Source organism: Thunnus albacares, chromosome 9, assembly GCF_914725855.1.
Source record: "Thunnus albacares chromosome 9, fThuAlb1.1, whole genome shotgun sequence".
In the NCBI taxonomy this organism is placed as follows: Eukaryota; Metazoa; Chordata; class Actinopteri; order Scombriformes; family Scombridae; genus Thunnus; species Thunnus albacares.
In genome coordinates, this window is record NC_058114.1 from 13,573,022 (window position 1) to 13,594,025 (window position 21,004).

At 39.2% G+C, this 21,004-nt stretch overlaps 1 protein-coding gene across 2 annotated transcripts in view; it reads left to right on the forward strand.

Annotated features, from left to right (window-relative positions):
• The window catches only part of mast3b (microtubule associated serine/threonine kinase 3b), a 39,462-nt gene that overhangs the window by 7,367 nt on the left and 11,091 nt on the right, over positions 1-21,004 (forward strand). Inside the window, exons 1-11 of one of the 2 annotated variants that reach the window (XM_044361475.1) lie at positions 389-815; positions 4,460-4,548; positions 7,008-7,080; positions 10,427-10,505; positions 12,280-12,440; positions 14,082-14,157; positions 14,992-15,201; positions 17,655-17,756; positions 18,110-18,242; positions 19,219-19,286; positions 20,257-20,348. In XM_044361475.1, coding sequence (XP_044217410.1) covers positions 730-815; positions 4,460-4,548; positions 7,008-7,080; positions 10,427-10,505; positions 12,280-12,440; positions 14,082-14,157; positions 14,992-15,201; positions 17,655-17,756; positions 18,110-18,242; positions 19,219-19,286; positions 20,257-20,348 — 1,169 coding nt within the window. In that variant the 5' untranslated portion in view covers positions 389-729. Of the gene's footprint in view, positions 1-388; positions 816-4,459; positions 4,549-7,007; positions 7,081-10,426; positions 10,506-12,279; positions 12,441-14,081; positions 14,158-14,991; positions 15,202-17,654; positions 17,757-18,109; positions 18,243-19,218; positions 19,287-20,256; positions 20,349-21,004 lie in introns of those variants that run through there. The other variant, XM_044361474.1, reaches the window with a different exon arrangement.

Genomic DNA, 21,004 nt, shown 5'->3' on the forward strand with positions numbered 1-21,004 from the left:
TTGGCCAAAATCCACAGTGTGTCCATACAGTCATTTTGAGCAAAAACGCATTTAAATGTTTATCTGAAGCTTATATGAGGCTTCAGCAGTCTGAGTTAGTCATATCAAGTGGATATCTGCCACATTTACAGTCTTTTTAGCATCAAATTCCCTCTTTGTGTTTCCTTGGACAGTGTTTCCCTGTTGACTGAAGCTTCATATTTGCTTCAGATAAACTTTTAAATAATTTTTTGCACAGAAGGAGGACTGTGGATTTTGTTTCGCCTGTTTCAGTGTTCATATGGGCACCTCACTTTTGTTTTAAGACAGACTTGAAAAAATTGTGAACCCATCTTGTAAACTTGAGGCGATTCTTTTTGCAGCAATGAGAAACCGGAAGTAACGAGCAGTCATTGAACGCACCATCAGACTCCACGCAGCCAGCAGCGTCTCTGTTTGGCTCAAAGTGACCCGCTGCCGGGTGAACAGTATTACACACCAAACAAACCAGTCATGGAGGTGATGTGTCTGTTTCGGTGGCAGCAGAGCAGTCAGACAGCGGACCGCAGGATGAAACGGTAGCTTCAGAGCCGTCTGGACTACACGAGGCGGTGAATACAAAAGGAACCGCCGAGGAGGGAAGACGATGGTGGGCAGAGTAGCAGCAGCAACAGCAGCAGGAGTAGGAACGGGTTTCTGAAGACCACAGATAACTTCAAAAACGGGGGTTATGTAAGAAAATCTTCCAGCATGTCGGATCCGAGTCACTGGTCTGCGGTACCGAGCCAGAACAAGTCCCATTTTGTTCCGGGAGCGTTACTGAAACGCTCAAAAAGGTAGTTATCAAGAGTTGTGACACGGAGGTTATAACGCTCAAGCTAGTTTAACGGTTTATTTCGGGCTTTTGTTATGTTAAAATGCTGCTTTAAATCATTGTTACAGGTCGCAGCTGCTCTTCACATTGAGTCTCATTTAATGTTTATGCTTTCCCGTGGACGTTTTATTAAAATATTCCCAATATAAACTAACTAGCTCCTCTGTGCTCCTGTCAGACAGCCGTTTGCTGTAACGCTAATTAGCGTTTGTTTCAATGAACATGAGTTTGATAGACAGCTTTTTGTCTTGAGTGTAACATAGCTAACTGAAAGACAGAAAGAAAGAAAGTTTGCTCTAAAATGAGTATTCCTAAAAAGCAAACGCCTCAAATATCAGACACAAGTTACATTAACGCACTTTTCTATGTTGAGTTGGGATGTTAACACCACAGCAGATCAATAAGGTTTTATAGGACAAAGCTGAACTGTAGGTGCAGTTTGCAGCGGAGACATAAAACTGGATGGGTGTTTGCATAATATCACACCAGCATTGCCTATATTTGCAGTTTATAGTGGTGGCTGTTGGTGTGATGATAATCACTGGCTTCAGGGCACAGTTTATTGTTTGTCATGTTTGCTGTTTGATTACTGGAGATTCAACCTGCAGCTGTTAACTGACACTGAATAATTCATTGTGTATGTTCTTTTTTTTTTTTTTTTTTTTTTTTTTGCTGTTAATCAATTTATTGGTTTATAGAGCTGCAAACTAACGATTGTTTTCATTATCGACTAATCTGCCGGTTATTTACTAGATTAATTGATTAGTTTGGTCCATAAAATGTATGAAAATTGTGAAAAATGTTGTTCCCAACCCAAATATATTCAGTTTACTGTCATAGAGGACTTAATAAACCAGAAAATATTAACATCTAAGCAGCTGGAATCAGAGAATTTAGACTTTTTTCTTTAAAAAAAAATGACACAAAACAATTAATCAATTATCAAAATAGTGTTGGCGATTCATTTAATAGTTGAAAACAAAGTCGACTAATCATTGCAGCTCTGTTGGTTAGTCTAGAAATATTAGAATATGGTAAAAAATGTCAAAAGTAACATCTTCATATTCCTTTTTTTTGTACAACCTACAGTCCAAAACCCGACAGTATTCAATTTACAACAAAATGAATCATAGAAAGGTGGAGAATCCTCTCTCATGTTTTACAAGCTGGAACCAGAGAATGTTTGATGTTTTTGCTTAAAAAAAAAACTACATAATTGATTAATAGGTTTCCATAATAGCTGGCTAATGATTATCTGTTACTCTCAATAATTGATTGATCATTTCACCCACGCACATATCAGATTATGGTCATTACATCTATTTCCTGGAGACTTACCCTAACCCTGAACAGAACCATTACTTGCCTAACGCTAACTCAAACCTTAACCACTGACCCAAAAATCAGCTCTTAACTAGTTGGAAACATGGCTTTTGTCCCTAAGCCGTCAACAATTAACTGGTCTTAACTGGTCTGAAATGTGTCCCCGAAAGTAGGCTAAGTCAGACTACACACACACACACTCTTGGACATCTGTGGCTCAAGCTGGGCCTGCTGTTGCTATCGGGGCACACACTCCCCTCAGCCTTGAGACTGTTGACAGGAGGTTTCCTCTTTGTATTTTGGCTCTCATCAGTCTTCCTTCGTTTTCCTTCTGACATGGCCGTGGTGTTGTGTCATGCATTTACAGATGCAGATTAGAGTTGTAGTTACATAAACATTTCTCAAGACAGAGCCGCTCTGAAGGCGGAAATAATCTCATCAGTCGAGTTAAATCTCAGTGGGCAGAGACAAATACATCTCAGTTCTTCTTACTAAGTATCATAGGCCTGATCTGTACTAGATCATAAAGTATGTATTCTTTGGCAAACTGTAAGTGTTAAAAGGATTTTCCGACAACTTCACCGTGCTTACAGTTGACATAACCGTCACTCAAATGCATTGCTCTCTTGTGCTCAAAATGTGTATGTAATAACTTCAGCTTCTTCCTTGTTACTTAATTTCAAATAGGCAATGTAAGAAATAAGAAATAACACGTTACATTTATCTCAGTGGTCGCCCCTAACTGGACTATATGGGATTTATTTAGGTCTGAATACGACGCTAAAGCAGTATTACAGGAAAACTAGATATAATCTAGGTTAGTGAAGCATTTTTAATTTTACATGTTTGACTTCCGACTGTGGTTATGGCGACAGATTGTGTTGCTGATTGAAAAGGACAACATGTACAAATAAGGAAACTGAAAGACTATCCTGTCATCATCTGACTGAAAAACATTTCAACATCACAAATGAGTAAAAAACTAAACAAAAAAGGAGGCATTGACATCCATATAACTTAAAAAAGACAATATAGTTTGCCAGTGAGCTATTCTAGCATTGCCAAACCTTTTCACACTGAAGAATCACAGAGTTTACTCTTGTTTACATGTTGTGTTTAAACCAGAAAAATCTGCAGTTTACCAGTTTACCTCCAACTGAAGGTGAACTGGTTCTCACTCTTTTGAACACCTGTTTCTACACTACATTTGTGCTGAAACAGTGAAGGAGAAAGATCCTGCTGAACAAGTAATTAAATACAAATTACACTGAACAAATATGTTAATTTTTCTTACTTGCTTTATTAGGCTATTGCCTTTTGTTTAGTCAGGGATGTCTACCATGTTTGGTGAAAGACCTGCCTTCAAATGAGCGAAGGAAGAAGTACAACTACACAAACATTTAAAAAAAAAAAACAACAACTTTAGTAATACCAGAAAAATAAAAACAGACATGGAAAATAGCTCAGAGGACTAAATTTTAACTTCAGTCAAAACACAATGAAATCCTAAATAGTGCTTTGTTACATTATTTTGTAATCAGTGGTTACTGTTGTGGCTGCTATTGCTATTTCCCCTTTTCCACATGTGCAATTACGTAACGTATTTACTGACATTTTCCAAATGTAAAAAATGTAAATTTCCTGTAATAAAAGCTGTGTGATGTGTATAAATTGTAGTTGCAAACAGTGTTAACACATGAAACTAGACAATCTCTGCCTATTTCCACCACTCCCAGCTTACACCGAGCCCAAACACAGACATGTTTTGGTGTCACTCTTGACTTGTTCAGTGTACCACAACAGTCAGAGCTTAGTGGATCACAGTCTGCTACTTTAGAGGTCAAATCTCTCCTTAATCTGCCTGGTGTTACACTGTCATAAAACCTCACTCTGAGTGTTTTGTGTTTTTATGCCGCAGCTTAATACACACACAAAGACACACACACACACACACACCTACACGTAAACACAGCCTGAAGCACTGCATGACAGTAGTAATTTTGGGTGGCTAAGCAAAGGCCAAAATGATTACACTTAAGCTTGAAGGAATACACTTGGTTGTTTTTTTTGAGATTGGCTTATGGGTCAGATGAACTGTTTAGTGACAAAAAGAAACACCAGAGTTATCCATGTGTTCCCACTAAATAATAAAAAACAAAACATAGTTTATCCAAGTTACCAATCAGAGACTGTTTCCATCTTAATAATTACAGCTAAGGTAGATCACTTGAAGAAATGATTCTGTCCTCTGTTGATCTCTCTCCTGTCCTGTTTGTGCTCCAGCTGTCGCAGCAGCAACAGGAAGAGCCTCGGTGTCGGGACGCCGTCACCCACACTGTCCCGGCCGCTCTCCCCCCTCTCTCTCCACACTGGTAAGATCTATGAGTCATCGTAATGTTTGGTAACTTTTAATGCCAACAGGTCCCAACAGGAGCACTGCCTCAAAAACACAGGTTTTTACATTGAATTCAATGAGACTCCAGACATCTAATGCAGTTGCAAATAAACACAGCAGTGTTTTCTATGTAGCGAGCATTGGCTCCTCATATTAATGTCTGTCAGACACGGGCACCTGCTATCACACAGTCTCTATTAGGGCTGCAACTAATGATTATTTTCATTGATTGATCTGTCGATTATTTTCTTGATTCGTTGTTTGGTCTATATAATGCTACGAAATGGTGACAAATGTCGATTACTGTTTCCCAAAGCCCAAGATGACATGACACGTCTTGTTTTGTTCCGATCACAGTCCACAACCCAAAGAGGACTAAAGAAACCAGAAAATGTTCAGATTTGGAAAGCTGGAATCAGACAATTTGCACATTTTTTTTCTTAAAGAATAAGTCAAAATGATTAATTGATTACCAAAATAGTTGCTGATTAATTTAATAGTTGACAACTAATCAATTAATCAACTAATTGTTGCAGCTCTATTCTCTATTAACTATTTCTTCGACTTTATTTGACTTGCATTCATTTGGGTATGACATGCAACAAATATGCACAGCCGGAATCGAACCGTGGACTTCTGGTATGCATTAGCGATATGAAGTCTAAATATGAAATTAAGACGAAATATTCCACCAAACAGCTTCCAGTACCCAAAGAATCCTACATTTTTGGCTGGATCGCAACAGTGGGTCCAGTCCTACACAAGCGGTTGTCTGTGAATGAGTAATGAGGTTACACCATTGGTCGCCTGCCTGAGGGTTGGAGTTTCCCCATAGGTCGTTACTCTTTCAAAATGAATTGGTGTGAACAGTTTCTGTTATGTTTACAAGGCTTCCACTCATAGCTCTATTTAAAGTATTACCGGAGGACCTCATGTAATTTAGAAATCTCTTCCCCCCCCCATGTCTGTGTTTTGTGCAACGCATTCACATGGGATGAGCAAAGTCTGTATTTTACTCTAATTTACTGACATTGTCCCCCTGGATATGCATGACAACATGACAGGCTGCGAACTTTTACAATCTTATCTCGAAGTGACCTAAACGCATAACTGTGATGGAAGCAGAAGATAGCACAATGCAGAGTGACTGTGTTTCTGCTTTTATGCTCTGACGCTCTCAGCTGTGGTGTTAAATGCAGAGAAGTTGGATAAACTCCTGTAAACAGAGCCGTATCAGCATCTTATCCGTTTCCTCTTCTACCGTCCAGTATGATCGACTCTCTGACCGACAGCGCTGTCAGCAGCTGGCTGCTCCGTGGTGTGTTTGGATTTTATAACTGAACTAACACCAGGACGCAAACTTTTTAATTCTTTTGACGTTTTCACATCACAGACGATAGATAATACATGAAAAGCATTACAATATGAGTCTTGCAGATAAAACATGAGACTCATGTAGCTGTTACATCAGTTTAATGTAGGCGGCTCGCTGTAACTGCAGTAACTGGGCGGAGATCAGCCTCCTGAGTTTGCACCCAATGCTGTCAAAACTTTCATTTACAACTTCCACTACAGCCTCCAGATGAACATCTAATATCCAGGAATTCACATTATAGACACCACCACTGACTGTCCCTATAACACATTGGCCACCGTTTTGCACAACCATACACAGTCCAGCCATAACCTAGCCTTGTTGTGGGATGACATACAAAGGACAAATTAATATTTAGTAATAATTTTCACGATCACAATATTAAACATGCAGTGTGTAATATTTTTCCCATCATGGCTCAGCATCATCTACAGAACATCTCGACCAATCATTAACTTCAAGTGTTTTGATAATTTTGGGGACCTGAAATTGAAAATGGTCTGCGTACTCCTTTTGCTTTCCGAATAGTACCATAAAATCCCTTAATACCACCAAGCAGCTGCACTCTATAAAAAAAGAGTTTCACTCAAGAGCTCCTCATGCCAGCAGTATGTGGATGTGCTCCTTTTTGAACTCAATCATTCGGAGGATTATCTAATCACAGAGTGCAATCAGGCTCTAATTGGGTCGCTCTCTTGTGTCCTAATTGGCACTCAAACACTTGCGTGTAAACGAACCACAGTCTCTAGTGTCCCCAAATCCTCCAGACTCTGGTGAGGCCCCCCCCCCCCCCCCCCCCAACCTCCCCACTTAATCTGTAGATAGGTGCCGTAATGTTTGGAAAAGTAATACCAAGATGACATATTGGAGCTTTTCAAGGTGCTGGTTAATGCCACTGGGGTTTTTCAGTGAATGAGGGTCCCTGCATAGACATGATGTCACCCTTTTTAGAACGTTTCCACTAGTAAATGCATCCATGTGGTCATCTGCGTTCTATTTTCATGAGTTTATTATCACAGTTGTGAATAATATCGGTCATAACTTTGTGTTTCCTCTTTCAGCTGCAAGCAGCCCTCTAGACAGCCCCCGAAATGTGTCGACCAGTGCCTGCCTCAACTTTCCATTTGCACGAAGGTATGTCAGCACTGCTCTCTTGAATCCTTTTTCCCTCCTCATAGATGATAGATTTCTTTTGTCACATCTGAAGGATTTCAAGGGTGAGATTTAATTGAAATAATTTCATGATGAAACCATATGATACTAGATGCCTTGCATTTCAGTTGAACAGTTAATTAAAACACTTTATTTTACTCGGTCAGTAATCTTCCAATAATTTCCTCTGACGTTTCTTGCAAAGAACTATCTCACTTGGTTTAAAAAAGAATCATTCTAAAGCCATGTAAACATTCATTCATTATTAATTTATTATTGGAAAAGTGTATTGTCAATATATATATATATATTGTGTGTTTGCTTGTACTTCACACATATAGTCAGCTGACCTGGTTTGGGTTAGGGTTGGATTAAAAGACTTGTTTACCTTGTGAGGCAGCTTGTCAGGCATCAAGTTATGCGCTTGTGTCAGCTTCCTGTGAGGATTCTCGTGTGATCTTGCGAATCCAGCTGCCTTGCAAGGTAAGCCGATGACAGACGGCGATAGACAGATGGTTCGTCCAATCACCTGCCAAGCATTTTTTTTTGAAAGTGCCTGCCCTTTTCCAAACAGTTTCCAAAGACGATCTCTCAGATGATCTGGCGCATCAGGTTAAAGACTTGTAGGTTACACTTGCAATTCATCGAGATTGATAAATTGGAATATTACAAAGTGAATAGTTTGTCTATTTTTCCCTATAATAATTTCTAGCAATTTATTGGAATTCATTAAACGGAATTGTACCAATTCACCAGTGATTTTATTTTGCTAATAATTATTTTTTATTTTTCCTATAAATGAAATACACCTTTTGGAAAGTATATGAAATTACTCTTGTTAACAAAACGTTACCATAAAAATAAATTTATATATAATGAACAGCTTCATAAAGGGATTTTAATTGCTTTGAACATGAACAAAAAACTGAAGTTCAAATACTTTTTTCAGCCAACAGCAGCACTTGATTATTTTTGTTTCTTACTGCTGTCCTGCAGTGCTCAGTGATATCATTAATTGGATCTACTGGCTGCTGTTTATCTGTTTGGCATTCCTTCTAAATTACATTTATTGCAATTTTCGGGGTGCTATACCAAATTTTGGGGATTTGGTTTGCTGAGGGTCCGCAAAAAGATTTTGGCTATACATCATCATCCACATGAGTCTATGTGGCTCTCGTTTACAAGCCCTGGATCTTTGTAATTTGACAGTGTGAACCAAAATGAATCAAATACAAATTTAAAAAAAAACAATAAATGAAGACATATTATGTGTGATCACACTCCGAGGGTTTCTTGTGAGGTTCGGTGTGTGTTGGGACAGACGCAGACAGTCTGGAAACCGAAGCGAAACAGCGGCAAGGTGATTGAGGCTGACTCAGCCTGGAGCGTTCACACCTTCCCCCTCTGCCAGGTCTTTTTACAGCCGACTCCTCCTCAGCAGGATGAGTGCACTGCGGTTAGATAGAGGGTACCCCGAAGCCCACTCACACATCATTCAACCCGGTTCTCATGGCAACACGCTTCTCTCGCTACAGGCATGTGTAGCCTACAAGCGAGGCTACAAGTGAGACAGCACCTTGAAAACACCTAAGAACAGTTGTTAAAAACTCATGAGCAGTTCAGGTGCTTCACTGTGAAACGAGAAAGAAAAATGACACTACTCTGAGTAAAAAAAGTGCTGACGTCAGTATAAAACACTTCGTCCCCTCATGGATTATACGAGGATTTTGATATTTAACCCCCCACATATAGGCCTAGTCCAGGTGTATATGTATATAAACCCTCATTTTTTGTATGATCTACATATACGCATACATGCAGGTGATATTCCTTTAAGTCTATTTGTATGAATTATTGGACATGTTTATTAAACCTCAATTTTTGGAACTTGGACCATGTTTAGCCTCTGATATCCAACATCATAACAGTATATAAATAACAGAATCACAAAAAGCATAATATGTCCCCTTTTTAAAAAATGACTAAAACGATTAATCGATTATCCAGATAGACAAATTTTCTGTTAATCGATGGATTGATGATTCATCTAATCATGCAGCTCTAAAGTGGATAAATATTGCCATGTGATCATCTATTGTGCCGAAGCACATAATGAATGAACACACACTGTCACTATTAAGTTTATTGAAGTTGCAGTGTTTCGGTCACAGACCTTCATCGAACGTCCTTCATCTGTTGTGGCTGAAATGATAAAGAATCAAAACCTTTCAGAGCATCATTGAAGCTTTTCATTGCTGCTTGAAGCTGTTTTTTTTTTTTTTTTTTTTTTTAATTAATTTTATATGGCAGTATTTAACGAGGCTATTCAGAAATTCTTCATCAGCTCATCAATGGAACTCAGAGATAATTAGAGTTGGTCATTGTTGACAAATGTTGCTCTGTCGCACATTGTGATACTGACAATCAATGTTAATTTATTTAAGTGGCCTTTAACAACATTGTGAATCTGTCCCGGTCTATTTAACGTTACTCTTTCATTGTGCTGACTCAGTCTCTCACTGCAAATACATTTAATTCTGAATGTTATGGCACTGTGGGAGCTTTCATTCAACCTGGGAGTCTCCTGTGGGAATGCTTTGTGTACAAACGTCATTGTTTCCTCCACTTACAAACAATATGCCAAATATTATAACAACACTTTACCCTCATTTTTATTCACTTATGTTTCGATGTGTTTTTTTAAAATATTTTTGCTGTTTTAAAAATCCGAAATGCAGACACCAGAGTAACAAGATCCTTTGGCTCATTATGCTTTGAAGAAGACTTGTTTCTGTTATGTAAAATATATTCTCAAATTAATTTAGCTTGCTCTACTCCTTGTATCTGGGCAAATGAAAACTGGCAAGGAAGGGGACATTGTCAGTACTAATCCCTCAGCTGAATGCCAGGGGTCACAGGATCACTTGCGCAAGATTCCCCAAACTCACTGAAGCTCTCTGTCTTTGCTTTTTCTCTTCCTTTTTGCTGTCGTGATCTCAGTCACTTGGCTCGCGCCGACAGGTAGCTTTCTTTTCAAATTCTTGCACCATGTGTTTTGGCTTTTAATGCTTGTTTTATATTTGTTTTTTGTTTTGTTTTTTTTACAAATAATGTGCTCCTGGAAAAATGTCTTGTCATATGAAGCTGTGACCTAAATGATGACACAAAGAACCCAGTTATATATGTGATTTGTAAAAAGAATTAATTTCATGCTCTCATAGTCACAGAACTCCTCTGTTGTCTGTTATGTAAGGAGTTTCACATATGAAATGCTAACTAATGCCTACGCTGCTGAGGCTTATGTAACATGCATGTCCGTTTCTCTCAGAGCTGAGGGCCGGAGATGGTCTCTGGCATCCCTCCCCTCGTCTGGCTATGGAACCAATCCACCGAGCTCCACTGTCTCGGTAAGTAACCCCAAAACACGGCACCATCCTCCCCTGTCGATACATGACGGCCAGGCAATTCTAACACCTCACTCAGCCCAAATAGCACATGCATTTATGCAATAAGGGACAGTGAATGCCAAGACTAAGATGACAAACCACTAATTGTTTTCCTCCATCATCTGCTTGAATGAGTCATTCTCCCAGTCTGTGGAACTCAGTGTTAAAAGTCTGTGCAGACATACACAGTCTGTGTGAGTGCATGTTAATGAGGGAATGAAGTAAAGAGTGCGGATGCTGTGTTATTACTTTATTATTTTATGACAGCTTTTCCATAAAACCTCACTACACCACGTTTGTCATATTAACAATGTACTGAGACTTAGTTTTAATTTTTTTATTAACATGATGTGGTAATTATGTTAACTCAGCCTTAAATCTCATGTTTTTTGTAGAATATTTGAAAAGCTGATTTCCGTATTGCTTTGCAAATTTTGGGACAAATGATCAAAATAAACAGGATGTAAAAGTAATTTAGATACAAGGACTTAACTTAAAGTTAGAGAAGCTGAGTCTGTCGTAAAAGTCTACGATGTGCTGCTATTGTAAAGAAATTTATGGGGCAGACCCAGGCATAGGCCAGGAGGTCAGTGGGGATAATGGGGCTCTTCAGTGGGCCTCACTGCCCTCTTTATACTGGGGCATTAGAAAGAGACTTCACAGATGCCGTCCCTCTGGCCCTCTTCTGTTCAGCACACATTGGCTGCAAAATTAAACAGATTTCTGGCAATGTACACAACGTCCTGTTCAGTTTGTAAAGTTTAGAGTTTACACAGTACATCGGGAGACATGGAAAACAACTTATTTGCGTAAATAATGATGCATCTGCAGGCGTCTTTGTTGTTTCCACCATCACCTTGAAAAATACACTTTAGTGATCGGCTCGAGAGGTGTTAAGTTTCATTTTCTAAATTAAACCCTTCACAGGTGTATTGTGTGTTGGCTTTTTGTTGGCACATGATACACTGTGTTGTTGATGTCATAGACCAGAAAGTAAATATTAATGAGTGTAATATTTCACAACAGCCAACTGCTTGTAAGTTGCTATATGGAGTCATTTGACATTAGTTAACCATTATCTAATTCATCTTGGGACATCAATGTAATCTGCCTTTGGATTTTAACTTGGTCTCGCTAATCATCCACTTTAGATAGCAAGGCTGGATTAACTCAGTTTAGTATCTTTAACTTGTGTTACCTCTTTTTACGTTTTTTTTTTTATTCTGCTAAGCCTTGTGAGTCTTTGTTTTTAAAGACTGTTTAATGTGATGATCTTTAACTACATATATGTACACTATTATTTCATGATCAGTTATTTGTACTTTTTTCATGTTGACAGAAGTTCACAATCAAACAGTTTGTTTTATTTCGGGTCATTTAACACAGTTCTACTCTTGAAAAAAAAAAAGTTTTCTATTGTCCACCAGACATGGCTGTTAAGATATAATGGTCCAGTCAGTATAAACATCATCTTGACAATTTAACTGAATGACATCTGTCATTATTTTCATCAATTCTAGTTAACACAATCCAATCTACTCTAGTTAACACAACCAACTTGAGTTATCTCAAGTTGGCTGAAGAGATGGTGAATGTGGTTTGTGAATTATGTTTCCTGATGACAAGTTGGTCTCCAGCCATCAACTGTTTTGGCTAAATTACAATCAGATGCAAATTTGAAGCTGGAGAAACAAATTCATTTTTCTCGACTGATGGATCCCTCATTTGTCTGCAGTCCTCCTCGTCCTCCCAGGAGCGTCTTCACCAGCTTCCCTACCAGCCAACACAAGACGAGCTACACTTCCTCTTCAAACACTTCCGCAGTACAGACAGCATAACCGACGAGGATGGGCGGCCCTCGACGACGGTCATACGACCTCGGTCTCGGAGCCTCAGGTAGCTGACCCTGAATGAGTCTTGTCAACAAATAGATTGACTGGTTTCTTTCTAACATGTTACATATTAATTCAAGTGAAAAATGTTTACAGGCTAATTGCTGCTCAATTTATCAAAGATTGAGGTGAATACATCTTCTAAAAAGTTGGTCTAAAATGTGGGATAGCCAGATAACTTATTGAGTTTACAACTGCGATATCACAATCTGTGATCACACCTGATTATTAAGACTTTGTAGACATGGATCAAAGGCTCTCACCTCGTCCACCACCAGCGTAAACTTTATTCCAAAGTTTCGGTTTAATTATCCTGATTAACTGTAAAACAAATGTGACACTGAATATTACCTCCAAAGTGTGCTATTGTCACGCTGTTAATCCACTCTGACATGTGAGAATTGTTGGTGGGTTACACTTGATTTCACCACCATAGATTCCCAGCACGTCCAGTGTAAACATCTGTTTTATGTCATTTCTTAGCCCATCATTAAATTAATGGAATTTATATTTTCACACAGATTAAATGCAGTAATCCCCCCCCGATGGATTAACTACCTCTCTGTAGTGGAAGATGTTTTGGATTAACTGCGCATGAGGTCCTGGGTGTCACTATGTACTGTTAGACTGTCAATAGTGCATCGGTATGACCAAGACAAATTTACAAGGAAACACAGCATTTGGTGCCTCAAGTGCTTCTTATTGATTACACATGCGGGCTGGCTGTCGGGCAGGTGGAGATCCGACTGCATAGCTGTGTGATTTTTGACAACTTTTGTCTGTTGGCTCTGCTCTGTGCTGTTTGAGCGATGCCCGAGTGCTCTGTGTTCTGGCACCATGGTGTGCCGTGTGTGGGCGTGCTAGCTAAGAGAGCGCCTCAGGGATCTAGCTGCTGAACTGTAGTCGAGGGTGGGGGTGGATAAGGGGGCGCGGGGGGCGAGGGGGGGGGGGGGTCTGATGCTGGGAGCCATGGTGAGCTGCAGCAGTGTGTGTTGGGCAGCCGCCATCCAGTCTAACAGAGCCGTCTTTCATGACAAAAAAAGGCTCAGGGAGGCTGTTTGCATGTGATAGGTTTCCTTTCCATCTGTTCTGCCAGAAGCTTCATCAAGCAACATTTTCCTGTTTTTAAAAAAAAAAAAAATACACCAATCACATCAGACTAAATATTGAAGTGGTGTCGCAGTAAATGAGTAATTGAGAGATGTTGGTGATTCACCCTGTTTGGCCAGAAGAAACCTCTGCTGTAGGTATAGACTTCTAAAAGAGAAACATCAAAGCTGACAGTGAAATCCACCCTGATCGCAGCTTTAACAGCTTAAAGGGCAGCTGAAATTCTATATTGGCTCATAATGTTGCTTTTGGCAGGTAGAAACGTAAACGTATCAGTTTAGCTGTTGACCTTAAACAGCCTCTACCAGTCAAACCCAAACTCTGAGTTAAGAGTCAATGCGTGTGTCGTGGTTAGACTGCATTGAATCGATTTTTGCTCATCAATAGATAACTGTGACGGCCTTGATGACATAACTCCTTCCCCCCCCTCCATCCCAGTGTAATGGCTCAGAGGAGAGTTGTGTATTGGTAAATGTCAAAATGCATTTGTTGATCAGTTGAAATATACTAATCTGTTATTTTGTTTCTGTTGCAGCCCCGGGCGATCGAGTGTCTCCTTTGATAACGAGATAGTGATGATGAACCATGTTTACAGAGAAAGATTTCCAAAGGTAAGCTTCAGAAATCTGTATATTTGTCTTCATTTTAAAGCCTTATTTGCGCAGCAAGGATATTGTACATTATTTTTTCAGTCTGTTGCCCACATCTTAACATAAAGTTTGATTGTTAATCCACCTGAAAGTCATATTGTAAACATGGTGAAACTCTGTAGGAACAGACTTTATTGTTCCAAAACAGAGTATAGGATGGAAATTGAGCCTGAGGCAACATCCACACTACTACGTTTTGTTTTAAAATGCATAAGTTTTGCTACATTTACACGTAGCGTCCACACTACTCCGGCATTTTCAAACCCCTAAAACGGAAACTTTTGAAAACACTGCTGACCCCGTTTTAGTTTGAAAACTCCAAGATTGTTTTAGTTTGGATGGGTGGAAATGGAGACTTTCGAATACAATGACGCAGACACCCACACACACACACCACGTCACACAGAGAGGAGAGGGATGCTCCTTTGTCGTCTCCTCACGCCCAGTGAACGTGAACGGTCATGTGATATGTGTTATCAGGTGTGTTAGTTTGGACAGAGATTCATTCTGAAACAATGCTAAAATGTTTGCGTTGAAGGAGATTGTTTTCGTTTTAAAATCAGCATTTTAAAATGAAAATGTGTTAGCGTGGATGTGGCCTGAGTTTTGAAAGCCTCACAACTCAGCAGGTGGCAAAGTTGCTGAATCACTGGTCCTGATCAACAACCATATGAATCCACCCACAGAAGTGTTACAGTCATTTGGTGCTGCAGAGAGTAAAAACTCTTAATTATTGGTCCTTTTTAAATGTCTTAACTGTGTGTGTATGTGTGTGCGCGTCTGTTGTCCCTGCAGGCCACAGCCCAGATGGAAGACCGCTTGTTGGAAATTGTCACCCACTGCTCTCCAGACAGCTCCCTCCCGCTGGCTGACGGGGTGCTGGGCTTCATCCAACACCAGTTGGTCGAGCTGGTCAGAGACTGTCTGGACAAGTCCCAGAAAGGCCTGGTTACATCCCGCTACTTCGCTGAACTGCAAGAGAAGCTGGACAAGCTGCTGCATGAGGTGGGGACACAGAGCCTCAGCTGGCTTGTTTGGGTCCAGCAGGGAGGCTGATGTAGAAATCATGTGTAGCTACACTTAAAGATGGAAGGTTTCCAGGTATCAGAATGAAAATGATTAAAATAACTTTATAGAATTTCATACTACAATTTTAAGCATCAGCTAACGAGCTCCTGCATGTGAACTCTTCAACTGAACACTCGGCTGTAATGAAGTTATGAAAGAGGATTGATCGAGCCGGCTGCAGTCAGACGTGTCGCTCAATAACCGTCTGATAGCCAAAGGCACACACAATAGATCTGGTAGTGGAAATTGTCAGTGATCGCAAGAGGTACTTTTGTCACAGGTTTTTTTTTTATCTGTGTTGTGATAAAATGTTAGTTTCTATAGCAACCTCTTCCTGTGTTCCTCTGCATGCTGTCAGACAGAAGGCATGGTCGACTTGCTGTACCTCCAGCTGAACTGATAAGTCTGTTCCCATACTGTGGAACAAATGCTGACATATACACACACAAAACCTGAAGACTCACTTTGCTAAAGAACTTTAAAAAAAAAAATACATTTTCAGAATATATAATCTAGATAATATAATATATATACATTTTTTGTAATTTAAAATACTTGGTGATCCAAATTATTTTCAGTTCATAAAAGTTTTTGCTCTTCAGTAAATACTTGTCTGGTACCTCTGTTGTGCGAAATATCCTCTACTGTACAAAAATTGAAGGATTTTTGGCTTCTGGCATTAAAGAAACATGTTTTATGAAAAACAACCTTTTAACAGCATGCAGGGATTCCAGTCATTGTTGACATATCTGTCGACTCAGGGACTTTTCACAAGTATGCAGCAGCTCTACTGTTTGACCTTTCCTGTTGATAGTTTGAAACACAAACTTTTTACTTGTTACCATGAACAGTGAAGGTTTAAAAGCACTACTTACAGAAACTTCATCAGGAGAAAATCAAAAGAAGAAGATGTCATAGAACTGCTCACACTGTTTGATTGATGTCTGGGAATTTCAGCACAGACGCAATAAAGTAAAGATGGTTTAGCACATGCCTCACCACTTTAACCTGATGCTCATGTCTAAACTGACGTCACACTGACGAGTGAGCATGTGGGGATTCAGTGTTCAGTAGGACACATGGCTGTTGGAGGAATTGGCCTTGTGACTTTTTTGTGAAGAGTCTTTCTCATACCGCCACATTGTGACATTCACATTGGAACTGAGACCTGGCATGACCAGAAGGTAACCTACATAAACTCACACGTGTTGAGCATGATTCTTTTGGAGAAAGTTCAGGTAAATTTATTTTATTGTTTGACATCAATGCAAAATTGAACTTAAGGAAAATGGTAATCTGGATATTTATGAGGATCTGGAAGTTTGATGTGCAGTGAGTGAAAATCATTTTCTCCTCATGACATCACAAAAGACCATTAAGAAAAGTGAGATTATATTGGACACTATTTAAATGACCTTGCTATTTTTAAAGACTTCTAATATATGCTGCAAATCACAACACATAATACAGCAACATAGTGAGGTTTTAATAGTATGACATTATTATCATTTTTTGTACATTTTCATGTTGTTTTCATTACTGAGTTTCCCAAAAGACACTTTCCCCTCTTACCTTGTGAGACATGGATCACGATATCACAAGATCACGTCAGAATCCATCTTGTCAGGCTTCAAGTTCTGCGCTTGTGTCCGAACCGCCAGTGGTTTCGACCAATCAGCGTCCGTGATCTTGAGTATCCAGCTGCGTTGCAAAGATAGACGATGATAGACAGATGGTTCATCCAATCACCTGCCAAGTATTTTTTTTGAAAGTGCCTGCCGTTTTCCAAACAGTTTCCAAGGACAACTTCTCAGATGGTTCTGTGTAACAAACTATCTGGCACGTCATGTCACTTTCCCCCCATATTGTATCGTCAGCCAAATTTAGGCTATTAAGCTGACTGTACGAGCAGATGACTTCAACATGAAAGTATATACCATGCTGTTGCTCTAGTACAGACTGTCATTTTAGCCGTCTGGAAGAAAGGCCGTGGATGACTCATTAAGACTCCTCCCACCCACCCAGTGATTATTCTAATAATTGCTCCCGGTTTAAAGTGATGTATTCTCTGACGCAATTCCGTCAGGCAGCGTCTGTTTTCATACTTCTGTTAATGTTGTATCCATCTGCTCAGAGCACAATGTTTCAAAAAGTGGAAATCATTCCTCTCCGGTTTGCTCCTTTTCTCTTTTCAGAATTGTCATGATATTTAACTTTTTTTTAAAAATCACCCTGACTTATTTGCTTGCAGACTTTATAGTATGTTTTTAATGTGTATTGATGTGTTTTGCCCTCTCTTGAGGTTTCTGTGATGAGCCAGTTGGTTAAGAACATTATGTAAATAAACATGACATTTTTTTTTTCCCCCTTCTGCCCCCGCTGTTTTCCAGGCCTACGAGCGCTCTGAAAGCGAGGAGTTAACTGTCATCATCCAGCTGGTGAGGAAGATCCTCATCATAATCTCTCGACCGGCTCGCCTCCTTGAGTGTCTGGTAAGCCGAGGAAGAGGAAATCTCTTCCTAATTGAAAATGAGATTACTTTGATTAAAACGGGCAGAAGTCAGTTCATGTTAAGTCAGACTGAAATGAGATTCTGACCTTTATTCTCTCTTAGAAAGTGGATCTATGTCACCAGAATATAAAGTTTGTCATTCTTCAAGCAAAACAATATAAACGCACTTTACCAGTAGAAAAGTCCCAGTTTGAACTTTTGTCAGTAAAGTCTATGGATTATTCAGAGTAACTGGGACATTGTTGAGTTTTTCAAATAAATCTTTTAGATGCTCTGAGCATAGCAAATTAAATTCCATTCACTTCAATTGTTTCGGGATCATGTTGTTGACAGGAGTTTGATCCGGAAGAGTTTTATCACCTACTTGAGGCAGCAGAGGGTCACGCCAAAGTCGGCCAGGGAATCAAGACGGACATCCCTCGATACATCATCAACCAGCTGGGACTGACGCGGGATCTGTTAGATGGTAAAGGAATTCTCTGCCATTGAGCAAAGTCTTATACTCCATTAAAACCGGGGCAGAAAGTGTCTTGTGGCTTAGACTTGATGCTGTTTCTGACCTTTCTGAAAAGGGAAATTACTTTTATAGAGTTATGTTTTGCTCCAGTCTGGACGTCATGACTTTATGCTTTCAAATTCAGTCAAGAGACGCGCAACATTCACGCGGTTTATATTCGAATGCCCACATTTAAATGTTACCATGCTGTGCAACAGCGTTGCCATAGCAAAAAGAAAATCATTTGCTTGAAATAATTGTTACAACACTTGCATCATGGCAGCTTGGATGAGTGGTGTCACCATGGAGGACAGTATGATTCAACAGTGGAAGCAAAGCCAACTTTCCAACTTTTTTTTTTTTTTTTTTTTTTTTTTTTACTTTCAAACACCTCAATTCACACATAACCTAAGGGCACAAACTGCAACAGAAATGTGTTTGAATCCGACTGAAGATTCCTTTTATTGTTTCAGATCACTTAATATTGGTTTAGGATATGGCTTACATCTTACTCACAAAAAAAGAAGCCCTGCAGTGCAACGACTGTAGCCTACCTGTAGTCAGCCACATTACTGGGCAGCTGGAATCAGTCTCTGCACAGTTAGAAACATTTTCAAACATATGACAACCCTCAGATGGTTTTACAAAATAGAGCTGCAGTGAATCAGCAGAAAATTAATCAGCAACTATTGTGATAACTGAATTATCTTTTTAGTCATTTTTTTAAGGAAAAATGCTGAACATTTGCTAGTTGCAGCTTCTCAAATGTGTCAGCGTGTGTCAGCCAACCTTCTCCCTGACCAGGGTTGGAGCCAGGTTTGAGTAGACATGCGTCATATGTGCGTCTGCTGTCCAAAAGGGGTATAACAGATTATGAAGGAGGAAGGGTTGAGGATTCTTTGCCATAATATCCGTGTGTGTGTGTCTCTCTCAATGTTACTTGTAGACATGGTACAGCTTGAACAGTATGATGCCAGTCCCTCAGTGTCAGTGGAACCAGATGCCAATGTTGAGGTAAATTTTCAGTTTTTCTTATTTACTACCTATAAGTACACACATGAAGGAAAAGTTATGGTTTTAGATTAAAAATTAGAAGAAGAGATGTTCTCAAAACATCTCAGACATTGTTCAAAAGTGTCTGAGTGTTGTGCTAAATGTGTTTCCAGAGGTTCAGGACGTTAGATTTTTTACATTTTTTGTGGTTTCCAGAGACACAGTGACCCATTTTAAAGGATACCATAAATATTTCTATGAGTATTCTACAGGAAGCCAAGACAGGGATAAGGTGAAAGTAAATCTCCAAACTGCTCTGAAATATGGAAATTGCAAGTTGCAAGTTATTAAGTTTAATAACAAATGTTGAAGTCGGGTCAAGTCACTTATGTATCGCCCAAAATCCCAAATTCACATATGGACTAAATGTGAGCACTACATTTTGTTTGTTTTTAACTACAAGTGGGCAGCATACTGTAGTGTAGGTAGTGGACTGCAGAAAAGGCCCTGGAACATAAAACATAATGCTACTACAAATAATATTATATCATATATATATATCATAATATTGTTGCTTCTAGTGTGTTTCATTACTTAACTTGTTCACTCACAGTAGGGCTGGGCGATAAGGTCAAAATCAAATATCACAATATTTTTGACTTTGTGACAATATCGCAGAGATGACCATAAAATATCTACATAATGAGGTTTTGATAAATAATCATCAGTAATGTGGATATAATGACAAAGTGGGTAAAGTTAAATAATAGAACAACTAGAGCAGTCTGGTAAGTTCAGAAAATTACATGACTTTACTGTAATGCAGCTTTTAAAACCAGAAAAAGACAACACTTATGCCATATCACGATGTTACGATATCCAAAATCTAAGACTATATCTAGTCTCATATCACAATATCGATATCATATTGATATATTGTCCAGCCCTAACTCACAGCCAGAAGCATCATGTTTCTGCTTTCTCTCTATAGACTAAGGCCCCACAGACCCTGACCCCAACTCGGAGGAAACCTCTCGAGAGTGATTTTGAGACCATCAAACTCATCAGTAATGGGGCTTACGGGTAAGATGACAGGTCTATTGTTTCAGCTTTCTTTGCGTTTTCTTAGCATTGTTTCCAAAAGATTTGTTACCATGTTTTTCCCCTTTGAAATTGACTGCCACAGAAACTTGAAAAGAAGTCAAAATTAAAAATATTAATGAAGTATTTCTTGAAAATCCACTGCATTCTACAAATTTCAAGAAACCTTTTCAGATAATTGTTGCAGCTGTCAGAAGCTGAAATTGCCACTTACAGTATTTATTCATTATATTCATTCATTATAAACAATTATCTTGTCAGAAACTGATTTCATCTGGATGCTTCCTTTTGATTGAACATCCAGAATATTGACAACTGGGGTCTTAACTAATGTGGTACCAACGTCATGCCTTATTCTGTGAATGCGACCTAATCAAGACAGTGAGTTTCATGTCTCCTTCGGATTGTCAGTCAGAACGAAACACAACTCACAGAGTTCTATAGTCACCTCCATCATCCCCTGTGAGAAAAGTGAAAATTTCAAAGAGAAGGGTGCCTAAATTTCAAATTTCATCCACTCTGACCAGAATATAGTGGCTGTGGTTTGATCATGATACATCAAAGGCAACTTCATGCAGAGATATTCTAGTTAGGCAGTTGTGGGTTGAATTAGAATAAGGTAAAGGGAATCTCTAATC